This window comes from Gossypium raimondii, chromosome 9, assembly GCF_025698545.1.
Source record: "Gossypium raimondii isolate GPD5lz chromosome 9, ASM2569854v1, whole genome shotgun sequence".
Taxonomy (NCBI): domain Eukaryota; kingdom Viridiplantae; phylum Streptophyta; class Magnoliopsida; order Malvales; family Malvaceae; genus Gossypium; species Gossypium raimondii.
Window position 1 is genome coordinate 48031836 of NC_068573.1, and position 15907 is coordinate 48047742.

The following is a 15907-nucleotide window of genomic DNA, read 5'->3' on the forward strand; positions in this document are numbered from 1 at the left end:
AGAGGTGATAATCTTGCTTGGTGAAGTAATACTATTATCATATATTTTAATTATTAAAAAAGTAAACAACGTACCAAAAATTATATATTTAAATCTAATTTAATATATGGTCTAATCATTTCCTAATTTCACAAAAGTCATCCACTTTGAATTGAACAATATAAATTATTACAAATTTGGGTTTAAAGTTTTCATTAATTATAATTATAAAATATTAGAAAAAAGAGGAGAATCTGCATTAATCCTAGCTTTTAGAGAGAAATTATTTTGTTGGGTAACCCTTATTGATTACCCTCTTTTATAAGTAAAATGCAATTAAAGCTTATTCATTTTAATATTTTGTTGGGTTGCTCATTTTCATTGCTCTCTTTTATTAGTAATGCAGTTGAAGCTTATTCATTTTTTTCTTTGATATTTATGTTTAATATTTTATTTTATTTTGTAACCCAATATTGGTGGATTTAAGTACGCCTGTCATCTATCATCTGAATTGATACTCGGTTAACTAATTTTTTTTTAATTAAAAAGCTAATACTTCTTATTGTGAAGAAAATGAGGGTTCCATTACACAATTCTCTACCTGGAAAAGCAAAGTTAAAAAAAAGGTAGATTAGTGGTTTAGAAAATCCAATTTCTCAAAGTTAAGCAAAAATTTAAAGCCAGAATCCTTTTTGACTAGCAAATTTACTAACACAAATGAGGCATTTTCAGCTCAAAAAGTAGTCTTTTGCTGTTAAGTCACCAATATATATATATAATATAACCCATAACACTATGTGCTTTACACTCCATAAGCATCTTTTTCTCTTTTACTTTTAAGAACTTTTCATGATGAGGGATGCCATATCTAAGCAAAACAAGTGTGTTTACATTTCATAGAAAAAAGCACAAGTTCCACCTTAACGAAGCATCCCCCTTTAATGGCCCCTCTATTCAACTTTATCTTCATTTTTTTTCATCTCTTAATGGAGGCAAAAGCCATTGCTCTAAATTCACATATATTACCATGAAACCACACAAATTGAATACACAAATCTTCACACAAAGTTGAAAAAGTTCTTTATAATGGGTTATAACCAACATAGAAAGAAATGATTCCTCCAATAGGGTCAACTAGATGAACTCAGACCTATGTTACTTGGACTCTGTACGAGTGTCTGTTCAGGTACGGGTATGTATTCAGTTTTCCATGTATTTGGAGAACCCCTGGACGGTTATGTCCCCATAACAACATCTGAATATGGGTCGGTAAAAGATAGAAACAAACTAAAACATATGAGACTAAATCTCCTTTTCTCCTTTTAAATCAGAGGACTCACCGGAAACTAAAACGAGAAACCAATGTGTCTGAATCAGTGTGGACGTTTGTCTCACAAAGAGTAGTTTCACTTTGGGTTTTCTCGGCCTCCAGAGCTTAGTGTCTCTCCACTAGTTTAGAGTAGAAGTACAAAAAGCAACTAAATCAGACAAGATTTGTGTTTCATAGGAGCAATGTTAATGGCAACTACCCAAAAATGATGTCAAAACAAATCAAGATTCCAGTGGAATAAAAGTTTGCTAATATTATCAATTGATATGGTTCTCATTAATTTATACTTCTAACAGACATAAAAGTTGATGAAGGCCTATGTCTTATGCAATTGCATTGGCTCAAGAACACTTCATTACTATGCGGTTATGGATCATGGAGTTTAAAGAAGATCACCTGATTCTGCTTTGTCGTATTTCGATTATGTGCACCATTTGGGTTAAGAGGATCTGTTCACACCAATTACGATATCAGCTTCAGCCAGAGGGGGAGAAGTTCTGCGTGAAGCACAGTTTTGAATTGCAAGGGCAAATGGCTGTGGAACAGTGTGCTTCATTTGAACATTTACTGCAGCAAGGTAGGATATGTGCTTCGATATTCTCGATTATCACTCTTTGCTTCAAGTAGGCTGGCCTCAAGATTGGCGTTTAACATGCCATGCTCTTCAGATTTTCAATCATGTTTTCAGTGGTGCATCCTTTCACCTAATGTTATTTAGCTTCAGTTCCTTCTTTGGTTCCTTGAAGCTCCACAACTCCATTCACATGACTGCATGGCATTATGATAACTGAAAAATGCTTCATTATTTGAATCCTGCGAAACACCATTCGAGTAAATTATTACACAATCTGATTCCTTGTTCATACAAATGTTTGTAACTTCCACTTCCATTGAACTAGACATATCAATTGGATCATCCATATTAGAATATTAGTAAATTCATTTTGATTCAATCAACATAAATCATCACAAGTTCATCTCTATACCAAGTACAAAACAAAAAGTTTAGACACTTCAAAATGAAACCAGAACCAAAACACTCATTTTCGAAAAACTAGAAAAGAATCAAAGTCGAAGTTTAGATCAAACAAAGAAACAAAAAGGGGATATCTTGTACTACAAAGTCTAACACTCAGGGATAAAGATTTGAATTTTAGAACTCACATTTTTCACCTGCATGAAATGCAATAAGAAGAGGAGGAAGAACAAGAGACCACAAGTTATGAAGAACAAGACTGGGGAGTCAGAAATGTGGTAAATTGCTTATTGTTTGGCCAAATTTAATGAACAAAAGGAGGCTTCCTGTGTTCTGTTCTATTTTCTTACTTTAGTTTATGAAATTTAAAAACTTTATCAAGACTTGAAAAACATACATAGGCTTGTGGGTGTTTTTCCTTTTAAAAAATGAACAAAGTTCCATTGCTAGTATACTACAAGCTCTTATTAGCACTCTAATTCAAGATGACTTCTTTTGTCTAAAACTTCAGACTTTGGTATCCAGAAATCACATCGGATCTCAATTAATCCGAAATCGAGTGAGGTCAGACCTCAAACCTATTTGATTTGATCATAAATAGAGCTATCATTTGCTCATTAAAAGAAAAAAAAAAGGATCTCTTTTGTTTGTTGTATGCAATGTTGGATCTAGAGGTGTTCATGGCCGACCAATTTCCGAAAATGAAGAACAAACACTGAACAAAAGTGTTACCAACAACATCCTCATAGGAACCCTACCGATCCCATAAATTTGTTCATGTACTTGTACTAAAATGTTGCAAATAAGGCATTATCATCAAAGTGCAACACAATGATTGACAAAATTTGTACAAAGCACTATTATGCCATTACTGTTGTCAAGCTTCAAAGAGAAACTGGTTATGGTAGATGATAAATATGACCACGAATTAGCAGAAAATTAAAGGAATATAACTAAGAAAGACCTATATCGTTTATTAGAATAGCATAAAAGAAACCAAAGGTATTCAAATGAACACACATTTCATTGTTGCACTTGAAAATGGAAAAGATTAACATGAAAGATTCAATTGTTCTTTCTAAAGCTTCAACAGCCATGTTTGATGGCTAACAGACATATTAAGCAACAGCTTCTATGGAATCCGTAATTATGCCTTCCTATCTCTAATCTCGAGTAAGCAACCAACTAATCTAAGTTATGACAGAGAAGAATACTGATAAAGAAAATATCTCAACATATATTCTATAATTTTGGTGTCTTAAGCTTTTCCCCAGCAGCAAGGTTCAATTTTTCATTATACAGTTTTAACAGCTCAGAAGCTTTTTCTTCATAACAATACACAAATCTCTGAAGGAACACCTTCTCTGAACTTGCAAACAATGTCGTCAACCCCGATACTTTCGCAAGTATACCCTTTGATATAAGATCTTTAACAAACAAACCCCTTGGAACAATTCTCTTCTCCAAGCTCAATCCTAGCAAATAGGGTTGCTTAGCAACAAATGAAGCCTTGAATCCCATTACATTCACAAGGAAATCCATCAATGCTTTAATTCTACCCTCAGAAGCTGCCATTACTAAGGGATGATTCTTAAAAGCATCTAAAATCTCTTCCTCCTCTTATAAACATCAAACTTTGTCTTCCAAGTGGATTTGCTCATTGAACCCAAAACAGTAACAGCTAAAATAAAAGTAAACCTCTCAGGACTGAACCCCATTTGCTTTACTTTCTCTACAATCTCTTTGAATTGAATTGGAGTATAAAAGAATGTCTTAGGAACCCGACGAAATCCTTTAACTATGTTAAGCTCAGCCACTCCATTTTGTCTCAAAACATTACTATCAGGCAAAATGTAAGAATCGAAATCATACAAAAGCATACGAGGAAACAAATTTAGAACACCAAGGATATCGGTATTGGACTGAAGTAGATCGCAAAGGAAGTTAAAAGAAGGAATAATTCTATTCTCTAAGCTAAGTATAAGAGGGGATGGACATTTAGATAAACACTTGGCAAGATAAGAGCTTGAAATGCCTTTGGAGTTTAAAAAAGTGATTTTGGGCAAAAGGGTTTTCTCAACATCAGATGCAAGCACACAAGGCCGCCTCTTAATGAGGGTTGCGATTTGGGTTTTCGAGAATCCATGGTTCTTCAACAAGGCGATGACGGAATCGGGTTTATTCAGGGTTTTGAAGTTGACGTATTTGGAGGCTGAAATGGCGGATTATGGGGATAACCCACATTTTTTATGAGGTAAGAGACTGTAAACGATTGTTGATTTGCAATAGTTGAGATGGATTTGAGAGAGAATGAAAATGATGGGTTGTTTCGAAAAATGTATAAAAGATTGTAGGTTTTGAAAGCTTTGAACTCATTGGGTCTCCCATGGAGGATTGTTTTAGGGAGAAAACGAAACATTGGGAACTGAAATTAAGGCAATAATAATAGTGAATAAGAAGAATGGAATCACCTGCTCTGGAGAGTGGTTTCTGTTCTACCAAAGTAAAAAACTTGAATTCCACACAAACAAATCAACATGAAGTAATATATTAACAAGGTTAAAATGTGCCACAAGTCTATTTAGGAATTTACTCCATAATTTTATTCTGTCAAAATTTAAGCGTTATTGTTACCACTGTTAACTTTTTTTTTTTGGTTAAATTCAAGTTAATTATAAAGTTATTTTTTAATTATATGACCACTAAGTGTGTATTTTATTTTAAAATGTCAGAGCAACAAATTTAACAAAATTTAATACTGTTAAAGTTAGACTTAAATTTTAAAATTTGAAAAGTAGGGTGACTAAATTTCATGAAATAAAAGTATAGAGATTGAATTCTTAATTTTGAAAACGTAAAAGAAAAAAGCCAAAATTTTCAAAAATAACCCAATATTAAAATATTTTTCTTGAATAAAACTAATTCTACTAAAATTTACAATTTTTTCCAAAATAGTTTCTAAAAATCAATTTATGCTTTCTTTTTAAAAGTCAATTTCTGTAAAATAAACCAATAATATTTCAGTCACAACAAAAAATTATATATAAAAATTATACTTTTTTATAGTAGTGGCTGCTTGAAGTAAACAGTATACTCTCCATTGGACAAAACTGCAAAATTAATACTATAAGATAAGTATGTCTTCTTATATAATTCTTATTACCATTTATATTTCCAAACTTTAAATCGGTAAATAATACACACATAAACCGGTCAAACTCCCATCCTTCTAATTGTTTCAAGAAGGTAGCCAGTTGTACAGATGTTATAGGGCTGGCACATCTTGATTATTAACCTTGAGGATCGCTTTGGCTTTACATTCTACAGACTTTTACCCAGAAAATTTTCCGGTTTAAGAGCATCCGGAACTGGAAGTGACTCTAGGGTCGCACGACATTGCGAATCCTCCACAGCAAGGTTTAGTAACAATGAAGTGACAGCTTCATTTGGTGCGAAATTCCTCCTACGCATTTCTTTGAGAAGATTCATGGCTTCGGGGATGTTATTTTCTCGAAGAAAACCTTGAATGATGATGTTAAAGGAAATGGAATTAGGTAAGCAACCTTTTTCTTCCATTTCTACGATCAATTTATTGGCCTCGAGTATCATCCCTTTCTTGCAAAGACCATCGATCAATATGTTATATGTTACAACGTCGGGGACAAACCCTTTTCGTGACATTTCATTGAACATATTCCTTGCTTCTTCCATTCTTCCTGTTCTGCACATTCCATAAATAAGTATACTGTATAGCTCAATGCTTGATTCATATTTGGTACCTTCGAGGGAACGAAAAAGAGCTATTGCTTCATCGACATGACCATTTTTGCAGAGTCCATCCAGCATTATAGTATATGTGAATGATGTCGGAGATTGACTACCACAAACATACATCTCATCGAACATCTTTTTTGCCGTCCTCACCCTCCCTACTCGGCAAAGTGCTTGTATAAGTGTGTTGTAGGTTCTAGCATTCGGTTTACAACCCTGAAACTGCATGTCCCGAAAAAGCTGGAAACCTTCATCGATCTTCTGACTCTTGCAATAGCCATTAATCATAATATTGTAGCTTATAACATTGACCTCGTAACCTTGATCCGGTATTGACCTGAAAAGCTTAGCTGCCTCATCTAACTGACCTGCCCTACATAATCCATCCATGAGTGAATTATAAGTAAACAAGGTTGGCTTCATCTCTTTTTGCCTCATGAATGCAAACATTTCATGAGCTTTTACCACCATCCCCTTTTTGCACAAACAACTAATCAAGGTTGTGAAAGTTATTTCGTCCGGAGATATTCCTTCTCCGACCATCCTATCGAAAATTCTTATGGCTTCTTTCCACATTCCCTCTCGACTAAAACCATGAATTAACAGGTTGTACATGACCAAATCGGCAGCGATCCCTCGACCAATCATTTCATCGAAAAATTTCACAGCTTCCTTTAACCTACCTAAACTACACAATCCACTAACCAAAGAACTATAAACAACAACATCAGGAGTGATCCCTTTGGAAACCATTTCAAAGAATAAATTGAGTCCCTCATCAACCAACTTATCTTTGTAAAGTGATCCAATGGTTGTACCATATATACGCAAATACCCCTCACAATTCCTCTTAGCCATCTTCCTAAACAAATTAAGAGCAGGACAAGATTCACCGATACTACAGAGGCCATAAATAAGGATCCCATATGTAAAAACATCACCTTGAAACCCTCTTTCACGCATTTTAGCAAACACTTGAACTGCTTCGAAACCCTTCCCTTCGACACACAAACCTTTCAACAATCTCCCAAGAGTAGCGTAATCAGGCTCAAAACCCCTCCTAAAGATATCACCCAAAACACAAAACCCAAAGTCCATACGCCTCAAATGATAATAAGAACTCAACAAAATGTTCAAAGTACATAAATTTGGCTTAATTCCCTCATAATTCAACTTCCTATACAATGATATCACATTAGAGTCACGACTAAGCTTTAAAACAGAACCCAATACATGATTAAAAGTATCAGTAGACGGAAAGGGCTTAACCTTTATTAACTTGTCAAAGTAACCCAAAGCATCGTTGAGGTTGATTTTACCTGATTTACATTGATGCCTAATGTGAAACTCGAAATCGTTGTGAACTAAAAGAGGGATCTTTTTCGCATTGGGTGAAGAAATTTGAGATGCGTTTTGAGTGAGAAGAGAGACATTGGGGGTTTTAGGTAGTCTTTCTATGAGCTGCATTGTCTGAAGATGTTGCCCTCTTCAGTGATATGAGACATGAAAAAACAAAAAACAAAAGGATCTTTTGTTTCAAAAAAAAAACAAATGAAGGTTTATTGAAGATTTTCCGGGTTTTTTACCTAAATATATTAAAAAAAATTAAATACTTAAATAGCTTGTCAACTAAATTAATTAACGAAATAGTACGTTTTCTTTAATCGCGCTTATCTGACAGGCTCGAATCAATTTTTTTTATTAAAATATTTTATTTATTTTTTCGTTTAATAAAATATTATTAATTTTTTTCTGGATCAGTATATAACCCAGGTATAGATACGAAATACAGGTTACGGCTATTTCATAGGCGCGACTAGTTGAGCCTATCTGACAGCCGCGACTAGTTGTGCCTAACTCAGAGGCGCGAATGGTGGTGCCCACTACTGCTTATTTTTTCTCCTATATATACTCCCGAAAATCAAATAAGTACAGACATAAAATTTAGCAGAGGAACAAACACAAAATTTAGCAGAACGGAAATAGGAAGATAAGGAGAAGAAAAAAAAAGGAAAATAAGAAGAATGATAAGGTATTTTGGTTTATTTCTTTTTAAATAGAATGTAGAGTCTTGTTAGTAATTTTCTTATTTGAAAGTTATTTTGTTAGGTTATTAATTTTGTTAGCTTCTGAATGAAAAATTTTGCATTAAAAATTTTATGTAATTCTTTTGCATTTTGAAACTGTTTTAAGAATTTTGAAATTTTTTTAACAAATCTAGTATTGAAGATGGAGAATCAGTTTTTTGTATGCGTTTATTTCGATGGAAAAATCTTGACAACAATCGTGGGATGTATATTTGAATGTCACAAACAAGTAGCAATAAGATTTAATAGAAATATCTCGTTTGATGATATGAAGGAAAAAATTAGTGAAAAATTTTATAGACGTTGTGGGAGAAGGATATCAAAACTTTTTTACAAATTTCCAGTTTCGACGGATCCAATAAAATTTACCGAAATGGAACTTGTAGACGGTGAAGACATGGAGACAATGGTCGCTCTTTATTGTGGGACTCGGAGCAACCAAAATGCACTGATTCAGTTATTTGCTGAGTTAGCTGGTGTGGAGGCAACTGAAGATCCCACTCCATTAGGTGAAGAAGATGGAGTTCAAGAGCCGTGTATGGTGGTTCCGATATCGTATGTGGATAGTCAACCAGCTATATTCATTACATAAATATGAAGTTATTTATATTACAAAACCCCTTAAAATTGATGGTTTGATGGTGTGGTTTTAGGGGTATGTTTTTGTAGAGCTCGATGTTCACGTTGCGTACGATTACAGTGATCGACGTTCTCGTCATCCGTATGTAGGGGTGTGCGAAACATAGATGAAAAATCATATGTCTCAAATGCCATCGATGAACTTGAGCCGGGAGGAGTGGAGTACGGCGGTGGATACGGGCTGGAAAGAGCGGAGTACTGAGGTGGATATGAGCTAGGATGACTGGAGTACTGAGGTGGTAATGGGCTGAAGATATCAAACTCTGAATAATATCTATGGCCTGACGAGCCCGAGAAATAGTCATCGCCCCCAAAATCTGGATGATAAGAACTATCCCTAGAATGTAGTTCTGTCCCTGCCTCCGGCTCCAGCTCTGGCTCTTGTTCTGGTGCATGATGCAGATCTGGAAGGGGTTGCCCAATTCGTGTCGTATGCGGAGGGACTACCATCGACCGCCCACCAAACAAAAATGGTTTTCCTATCTCACAGTACCACTGTATGTACTCTAACGAGGGTTGCAGATCCAAAGCACGATCCATCTGAGGTACCCTCCCAAATCGGTTGTTCCACATCGTAATATATCCTTCATGCACTTCTCCCCAATCATTTCCATACCTCCCCCTCCTGCCCATCCCATGGATCTCTCCTAATCGTACTGGCAGTGTTAGGATATACTGTAGGCAACCGAACTGCCGAAGTACTCGATCGCCATGATACCACTCCACTACCTGAAAATTGATAACGGGTGCGCTAATGCACCATAGGTTTGAGTGGACGTGGGAAGATGAGGGAATAACCGCCATAATTTTTGGAACAAAATACGGCATCCAAATGAACTGCACAGTTAATAACATTGTTATATTAATGCGGGTCGAGTGAGATAAAATAATAAAATTAAGTTTATATTGGAAAAACTTACCCCCTCTCCAACATGATTCTCAATCATTAGACGGTATATCGAAACCGTGTATGACCTCCCGATACCCGGATTAGTACCCAATCTACGAAAACAAATTGTTAGAACAATATAATCTGAAAAAAAGTCAAGTAATTCTTATAACGAGTAAAAATTCATCACCTATCAACGAGTGGAAATATATATGATTGGTGACTAATGGATGCCAAGAATGGCATCCGGTAAAGTGCCCACGACTGCAGCAGTATGAGGCATCCGCCTATGTCCATCGCAGAAGGATCTGTCGTCCGACAAAGTTCGCGATACAGCATGGCTAAAACTGTGGACCCCCAACTGTATGAACGGGTGTTTTGCAAATTGGATAATAGGGGTAAGTACATCAAGTGGACCGTACTGCCGTTTGCATCCAGCATGAGTACACTCCCTATAAGGTGCATAATGTAAGCTCGAACTACCTGCATCACCTCCTATTCATTGGCAGTAATCGGTAAATGCTCAAAATTGACCTTTAGCCATGAAAATCTCAAACTAGTAAATTTCCTCTCACTTGGCGAGTGTCCAAGTAATTCATAGCAAATGGTAGCCGGCCTAGAGATTGAACTTACGCCCGTGATCGCATTTCCGTCGATGGTACACTCCCCGCACAGCAAATGAAATGTGTGGGTCTCCGAACGCCACCGCTCGACTAAAGCGAAAATCAAGTCGTATCGCAGATCAAAAGTCCGAATCAATGCCGCTGATCTGAACCTGGCTAACTCTAAGTATGGTATTAGGCGTTCATCTGGCAGAAACCCTACACTATTAACATGGCCCCTCAATACGCGGTACGGACCCTGACATTATTAAATTAGCAAAATATTTAATACAATATAATTTAATTCAGCAAATAACATGAGTATCAAATAAAAATTTTATTACCATCTCATTAATAGTACTTGATATGTGATTATTATTATTATTAATTAAAGAACCAATTTCTTGCAAATCGCAATTAAAAAATGAATTCATTTAACTTGTTTCAAAAATACAATAAATTATTTCAAATTTCAGAAACAAAACACGGTAAATATCTAATAATTTCTCATAATTTACCTACAATAAAAAATTTATGTTAGATCACAATAATAATATAATTAAAATTAATATAAACTATCTAAACATAAAACATACAATTAAAAAATAAAAATAGAAATAGATACATACCGAGTAGTTTATTTCAAACAACCTATAAAATTATATAACAACAAATTTAATCAACATTTTAATAAATCAATAAAATTGTTAAATAAATAAAAATAAAATAAAATTACATTATATAAAAATTACATTAAAAATCACAAAACACTAAACTAAACACTAACAATTTTTATAACCTAATCATAAATTACAAACAAAATAACCATAAAATTATTTTTTAAAATACATTACTAAAAATCACAAAACACATAACTAATATAGATTGAAAAATGTTTACACAATCTGTCAAGGTTGATAATGATTTTTCTCCCTTAAATTACTTATGCCAACAATATGTTCATGTATAAAATAAATTAATGTACATGCATTTAACTTTGAACATTGATATTTGTGGGTGTTAAATTTTTAATTAAAATTTTAAATAATTTTAATAAAAGCATTTGTCAATATCTTAATTCATACTTATAGTCAACCTTAAAAGTGCATTAAATGGAATTTGAAGATTCATATCCTACTTGTTATTGTAAATAAAAATATTCATATCTCATATTTTTTCACACAGCCAAAACTCTACTCCCATTACTCAAAATAATAATCTTAATTATGAGTTTTGGTGAACGCTTTTAATTGATACTATTAATGTATTATTATCAATTTTTAATTTTTTACGTTGTTGTTAAGTATTGGTTTGTTAATAATTGATTTATATTCTTCAATATTTCTATAATCATTTTTTATAAAAATAATTTTAAAGTATATAAATTTATAAAAAGAGCGTTATGATTAAACTTGGACAATTTGATATCCAAGTTGATATAAAAAAATTAAATGAGTTAAAACAATTATTAACATACCAATATTTAACAGTAACTTAAAAATATTAAATGAGCTTAAACATCATTAGTCCAAATTCATTTTCAAAATGAAATGATTTTTAATTTTTATAAACTTATATGTTAAACTCACCAAATACTAAACTAAACACAACAATTTATAACTTAATCCTAAATTACTAATAAATTAATTTTAAAATAATTACAAACACAAAATTTATAACATAATCCTAAATTACTAACAAATTAATTTTAAAATAATTATAAAAAGCAAAAAAAATTACATTCATACAAAATATTAATCCAAAACTATAAACACTAAACATAAATAATTTATAATTAATAACAAAAAAAATCACAATATCTTAATTAAACTCTTTAAATTATAAACAAAATTATTTACTAAAATAATACATTACTTTTTCCTTTCTTTCTTCTTCTTCTCCTTTCTCTCTTTTTTTTCTCTCCTCCGGTGGATGGGGTTTCGGGGACCATGCTTATAAGGTCTCCCATTTACAATTTTTTCCCATTGAAGGGACAACAACAGCATGATACAGCAACAACTGCTAGTAGATGGAGCGGGGCAAGGGGCATGCATGCAGCAACAACAGACCATTCGCGCCTACCTGTCAGGCTTGATTAGTCGCGCCTGTCTGACAGGCTCGATTAGTCGCGCCTATCTGACAGGCACGACCCGTTTTTTACCTGTATTTAACCCGTTGACCGTATTTTTATCTGTATATATATTTAAATATTTTTTAAAAAAATAAAAAAGTAATATTTTATTTAAACAAAAAAATATATTTTTTAATATAAAAAAATTCATTTGCGCTTGTCAGATAGGCGCGATTAAAGAAAACGTACCATTTCGGTAATTAATCTAGCTGACAACTTATTTAGATATTTAATTTTTTTTAAAAATATATTTAAGTAAAAACCTAGATTTTCTACATGATATTAAAGAAATAAGTTTTGAGGTCAACAATTCAACGACGAAAGGGGATTGTCTGAAGGCAATGAGCTTAGAAATGCGAGCTTTGGGCAGTGACTTTCAACCTGTAAGTGTCAGGGGTTACATCTCCCAATTTGCACGGTTTTAGTAATTTCCTTATTTCAAATTTCCCTAAAGCATCGAAATATAGCATTAACAAACTTAAACAAAAGAGCAATTAATAACAGAAAACACACTAAAATTACACTAGTACAACCAGTTTTATATCCACAAACGACTAGGGGTCTGCAAAATTCGGGTAAAACCGAAAAAATTCAGTTAATCGACCGAATTCGGTTAGTCGGTTGGTTAACCGAATTTTTTCGGTCGGGAGTCTGTTAATTATTTTTTGATTTTTTGATTAACGGTTAATTCGGTTCGAAATCGGTAGATTAACCGAATTTTTTCGGTTTAACCGAAAAAATTAATAAATAAAATTATAATATATAAATAGGCCCACGATTCACCTAAACCCAATCCAAACCCAATTATCCAACCCAACCCAATTACCCAATCATAAAAATTACAAATAATTTAATAAATAAAAATAAAATTCTAAAACCAAAACTAAAACTAAAACAAAAGTCTAAAAATAAAAAAAAAAACATATAATTCAGGTAATTTAGGTAATTCAGTTAATTTTTAACCAAAAATAAAAAAACATATAATTTTCGGTTAATTCGGTTAACCGACCGAATTAACCGAAAAAATTTCGGTTTGGTTAAATTTTTTGAAAAAATTTCAGTTTGGTTAACGGTTAAAAATTTTGAAAGGTCGGTTAATTCGGTTAATGTTATTTCGGGTTGGTTAACCGACTAAACACCCCTACAAACGACAACAAAACGCATATATTTACCGTCTCCAACATTATAAAATCAAATTTTCTAAAATTACATGCCTCAGGGATGTTATTTTATTTTTATTAATAATTAATTTTTACTATTGTAAAATATATCTTTATATTTTATTTTATTTATGAACACAATTTTGATATATAATTATTTATTATATCCTATATTATGATTTTTCCTTTTAGTTAAATAAAGGAACAAATTAATTACTATATATTAAATCAAAGAACAAATTGGTCATTTCTGATAATGAATTCATTCATTTCTACTCTTAAAAATTGATAGATAGATAAAATAACTAAATAGTGACATGTGGCATGTCACGTGTACATAGGGGCGAAGCTAGAACAATTTTTTAGGGGGGCCGAATGAAATTTTAAATTTTTATAGTCTATATCTTTATAAAGTTTAAATAATTAAATCGAATTTTTATAATTTTAGAGGGGGCTAAAGTGTAATTTTATCTTTACTAATTTAAAATTTTAAAAATATTTAGAGAGCCTAAATAACAATTTTTCATTTTAGGGGGGCCGGGGCCCATGCCAGCCCCCCTAGAATCGCCTCTGCATGTACATTATGTTGACTACAAAGATCAATTTTTAAAGATATAATTAGATTAAAATTTGAACAGAATGATAAGTTACTCTTTCATCTAAAATATAGACACTAATTTATCCTTATTCATGTTTTAAATAAGAAAAAAAATACAACTGATTTCTAATATAAAAACATCCATACTACTTTTATTGTAATATATATATGATGTAACATGTTTAGCTATTTATAATTATCCATATATTTTTAATATTTTATATCTATTTTATTATTTATATTCAATATTTATAGTTATTTTTTTTCATTATATGTCTTTTAGCTTTTATTGGGACAAAATCTTAAAAGATCAGTTGTTTTACAACGGCATTCAAAAAGATAATACCCTTATTAAACGATGTTTTGACAGGAATGCGTGTCCAAATGGTACCAATGGTTGCCATTTAACCTTTTATGTTCATATAGGTCACGGATTTGAGACGTGGAGAAGCACCATTGGATATCTATATTTTTTATAGAATTAATTCTAAATATAAAAAGATCGGTAACATCGACTTAGTAACAAAAATATTAATAGTCTAGATAAGTTAAAGTTATAAAAAAATATTATAATAAAAAATTAATTCTCAGTTTTTTTATTGTCCTCCCATTCAACTTTTTATTATTATTGCTCATATATATTAATTTAAGTTTTTTTATCAATTTTTTATTAATAATCGTTAATGTTTTTAAAAGATAATCGTTAAATTTTAATAGAAATTATTTATCGAAATTGATTTTTTACACTTTTTTTTTTCTAGTTTCTACTTTCTACTCAATATCGAATAAGAATATTTAAAAGTGATTACCTGAAAGCTGGAAAGCAGTGGGCGCTGACCAAAGGCCCACGTGTTTCACCATTTTTGCAGCAATCAAGATCTAGAAACAACAAAAAGGAAAGAAAAACGTCACATCACATCGCTTTTTCATTTTGATTTTTTTGTTGCCGATTGCAAGAGTACCGGTTTCCGGCAATTTGCTTATCTCTGGATATTGGTGGAGGAAAATAGATCGCCCTTTACTTCATCATTTTCATGGCTAAATGAATCGAAGGTTGATGATCCAATACATCTGATTAGACAGAGTAACACGGTTGATTCAACAAAATCTGTTTAAAAAAGAGAGAATAATTCAAACATAGATTAAGAGAAAATCGACCGTGATTACTCTGTCCAAACAAAGGAACTGGATCTGAATGCAAAATTCTTCAACAGAGAGAAAAGAAATAAAAAAGAGCTTAGACATTTGAAGTGGATTTCAAAAGGGTTTAGGGGTTTGAAGAAGATAAGAAGAGAAATCTAGGGTTTATGGCGTTGGGTGCGTTGTCCTGTGTATATATATAAGGAGATTTTGTTTACCAGTTGGCTTGCCTGCCTTTTCTTGCGCCTCACGTGAAGACTTTTTAACTTTTTTCCGTATATTGAAAATGGGAAAAAGTGACCGTTATAGTAATTTTAAGAGGTCGTGTCACTTATGAATGGAGATTTAATTTAAGAATTGTAAATTTTAAAAAATAAATATTTTTAAAAAAAAGTAAAAAATTATCATTTTGATGGTAGCTTTTATATTTTTGTGGAAGATCTAAAAACATTTGTATACATGTTAGAAATTTGAATTTATGTTATTAGTGTCTCTATTTTATAAAAGTTGTGGATTTCGATATTTTCAAATTTTAATATGTCAAACATATTATCCCATGTGTAACGTCATGTCAACTTATTATTTTCATATATTACTTACTAAAA

General features: G+C 32.3%; 2 protein-coding genes, 1 long non-coding RNA gene and 1 pseudogene across 3 annotated transcripts; all 4 read right to left on the minus strand.

Moving 5' to 3' along the window:
* Window positions 1–1542: 1542 nt before the first annotated feature.
* LOC128032723 (uncharacterized) lies at window positions 1543–3874 on the minus strand. Its single transcript, XM_052621438.1, has 2 exons — window positions 3645–3874; window positions 1543–2122 (listed from the first exon to the last, which is right to left on the minus strand). Exons 1-2 carry the CDS (start codon window positions 3858–3860, stop codon window positions 2030–2032), a joined length of 309 nt encoding a protein of 102 aa, XP_052477398.1. The 5' UTR covers window positions 3861–3874; the 3' UTR covers window positions 1543–2029.
* A 12-nt stretch (window positions 3875–3886) lies between these two features.
* On the minus strand, window positions 3887–4704 carry LOC128032722 (transcription termination factor MTERF9, chloroplastic-like; annotated as a pseudogene).
* Window positions 4705–5385: 681 nt separating this feature from the next.
* Window positions 5386–7592, minus strand: LOC105800589 (pentatricopeptide repeat-containing protein At3g22470, mitochondrial). Its single transcript, XM_012631795.2, has one exon. It carries the CDS (start codon window positions 7521–7523, stop codon window positions 5607–5609), a length of 1917 nt encoding a protein of 638 aa, XP_012487249.1. The 5' UTR covers window positions 7524–7592; the 3' UTR covers window positions 5386–5606.
* A 4456-nt stretch (window positions 7593–12048) lies between these two features.
* On the minus strand, window positions 12049–15468 carry LOC128032490 (uncharacterized). Its single transcript, XR_008188716.1, has 2 exons — window positions 14972–15468; window positions 12049–12852 (listed from the first exon to the last, which is right to left on the minus strand). It is a non-coding gene; the product is annotated as an uncharacterized LOC128032490 (long non-coding RNA).
* Between the last annotated feature and the right edge of the window lie 439 nt (window positions 15469–15907).

Bases quoted from the DNA above. Each gene is read 5' to 3' on its own strand.
- LOC128032723 (XM_052621438.1), bottom strand. From the start codon at position 3,860: ATGGCAGCTTCTGAGGGTAGAATTAAAGCATTGATGGATTTCCTTGTG. The intron at 2,123-3,644 runs GTGTTCCTTCAG...GGTGTTTCGCAG, and splicing joins TGTTTGCAAGTTCAGAGAAG to GATTCAAATAATGAAGCATT.
- LOC105800589 (XM_012631795.2), bottom strand. From the start codon at position 7,523: ATGCAGCTCATAGAAAGACTACCTAAAACCCCCAATGTCTCTCTTCTC.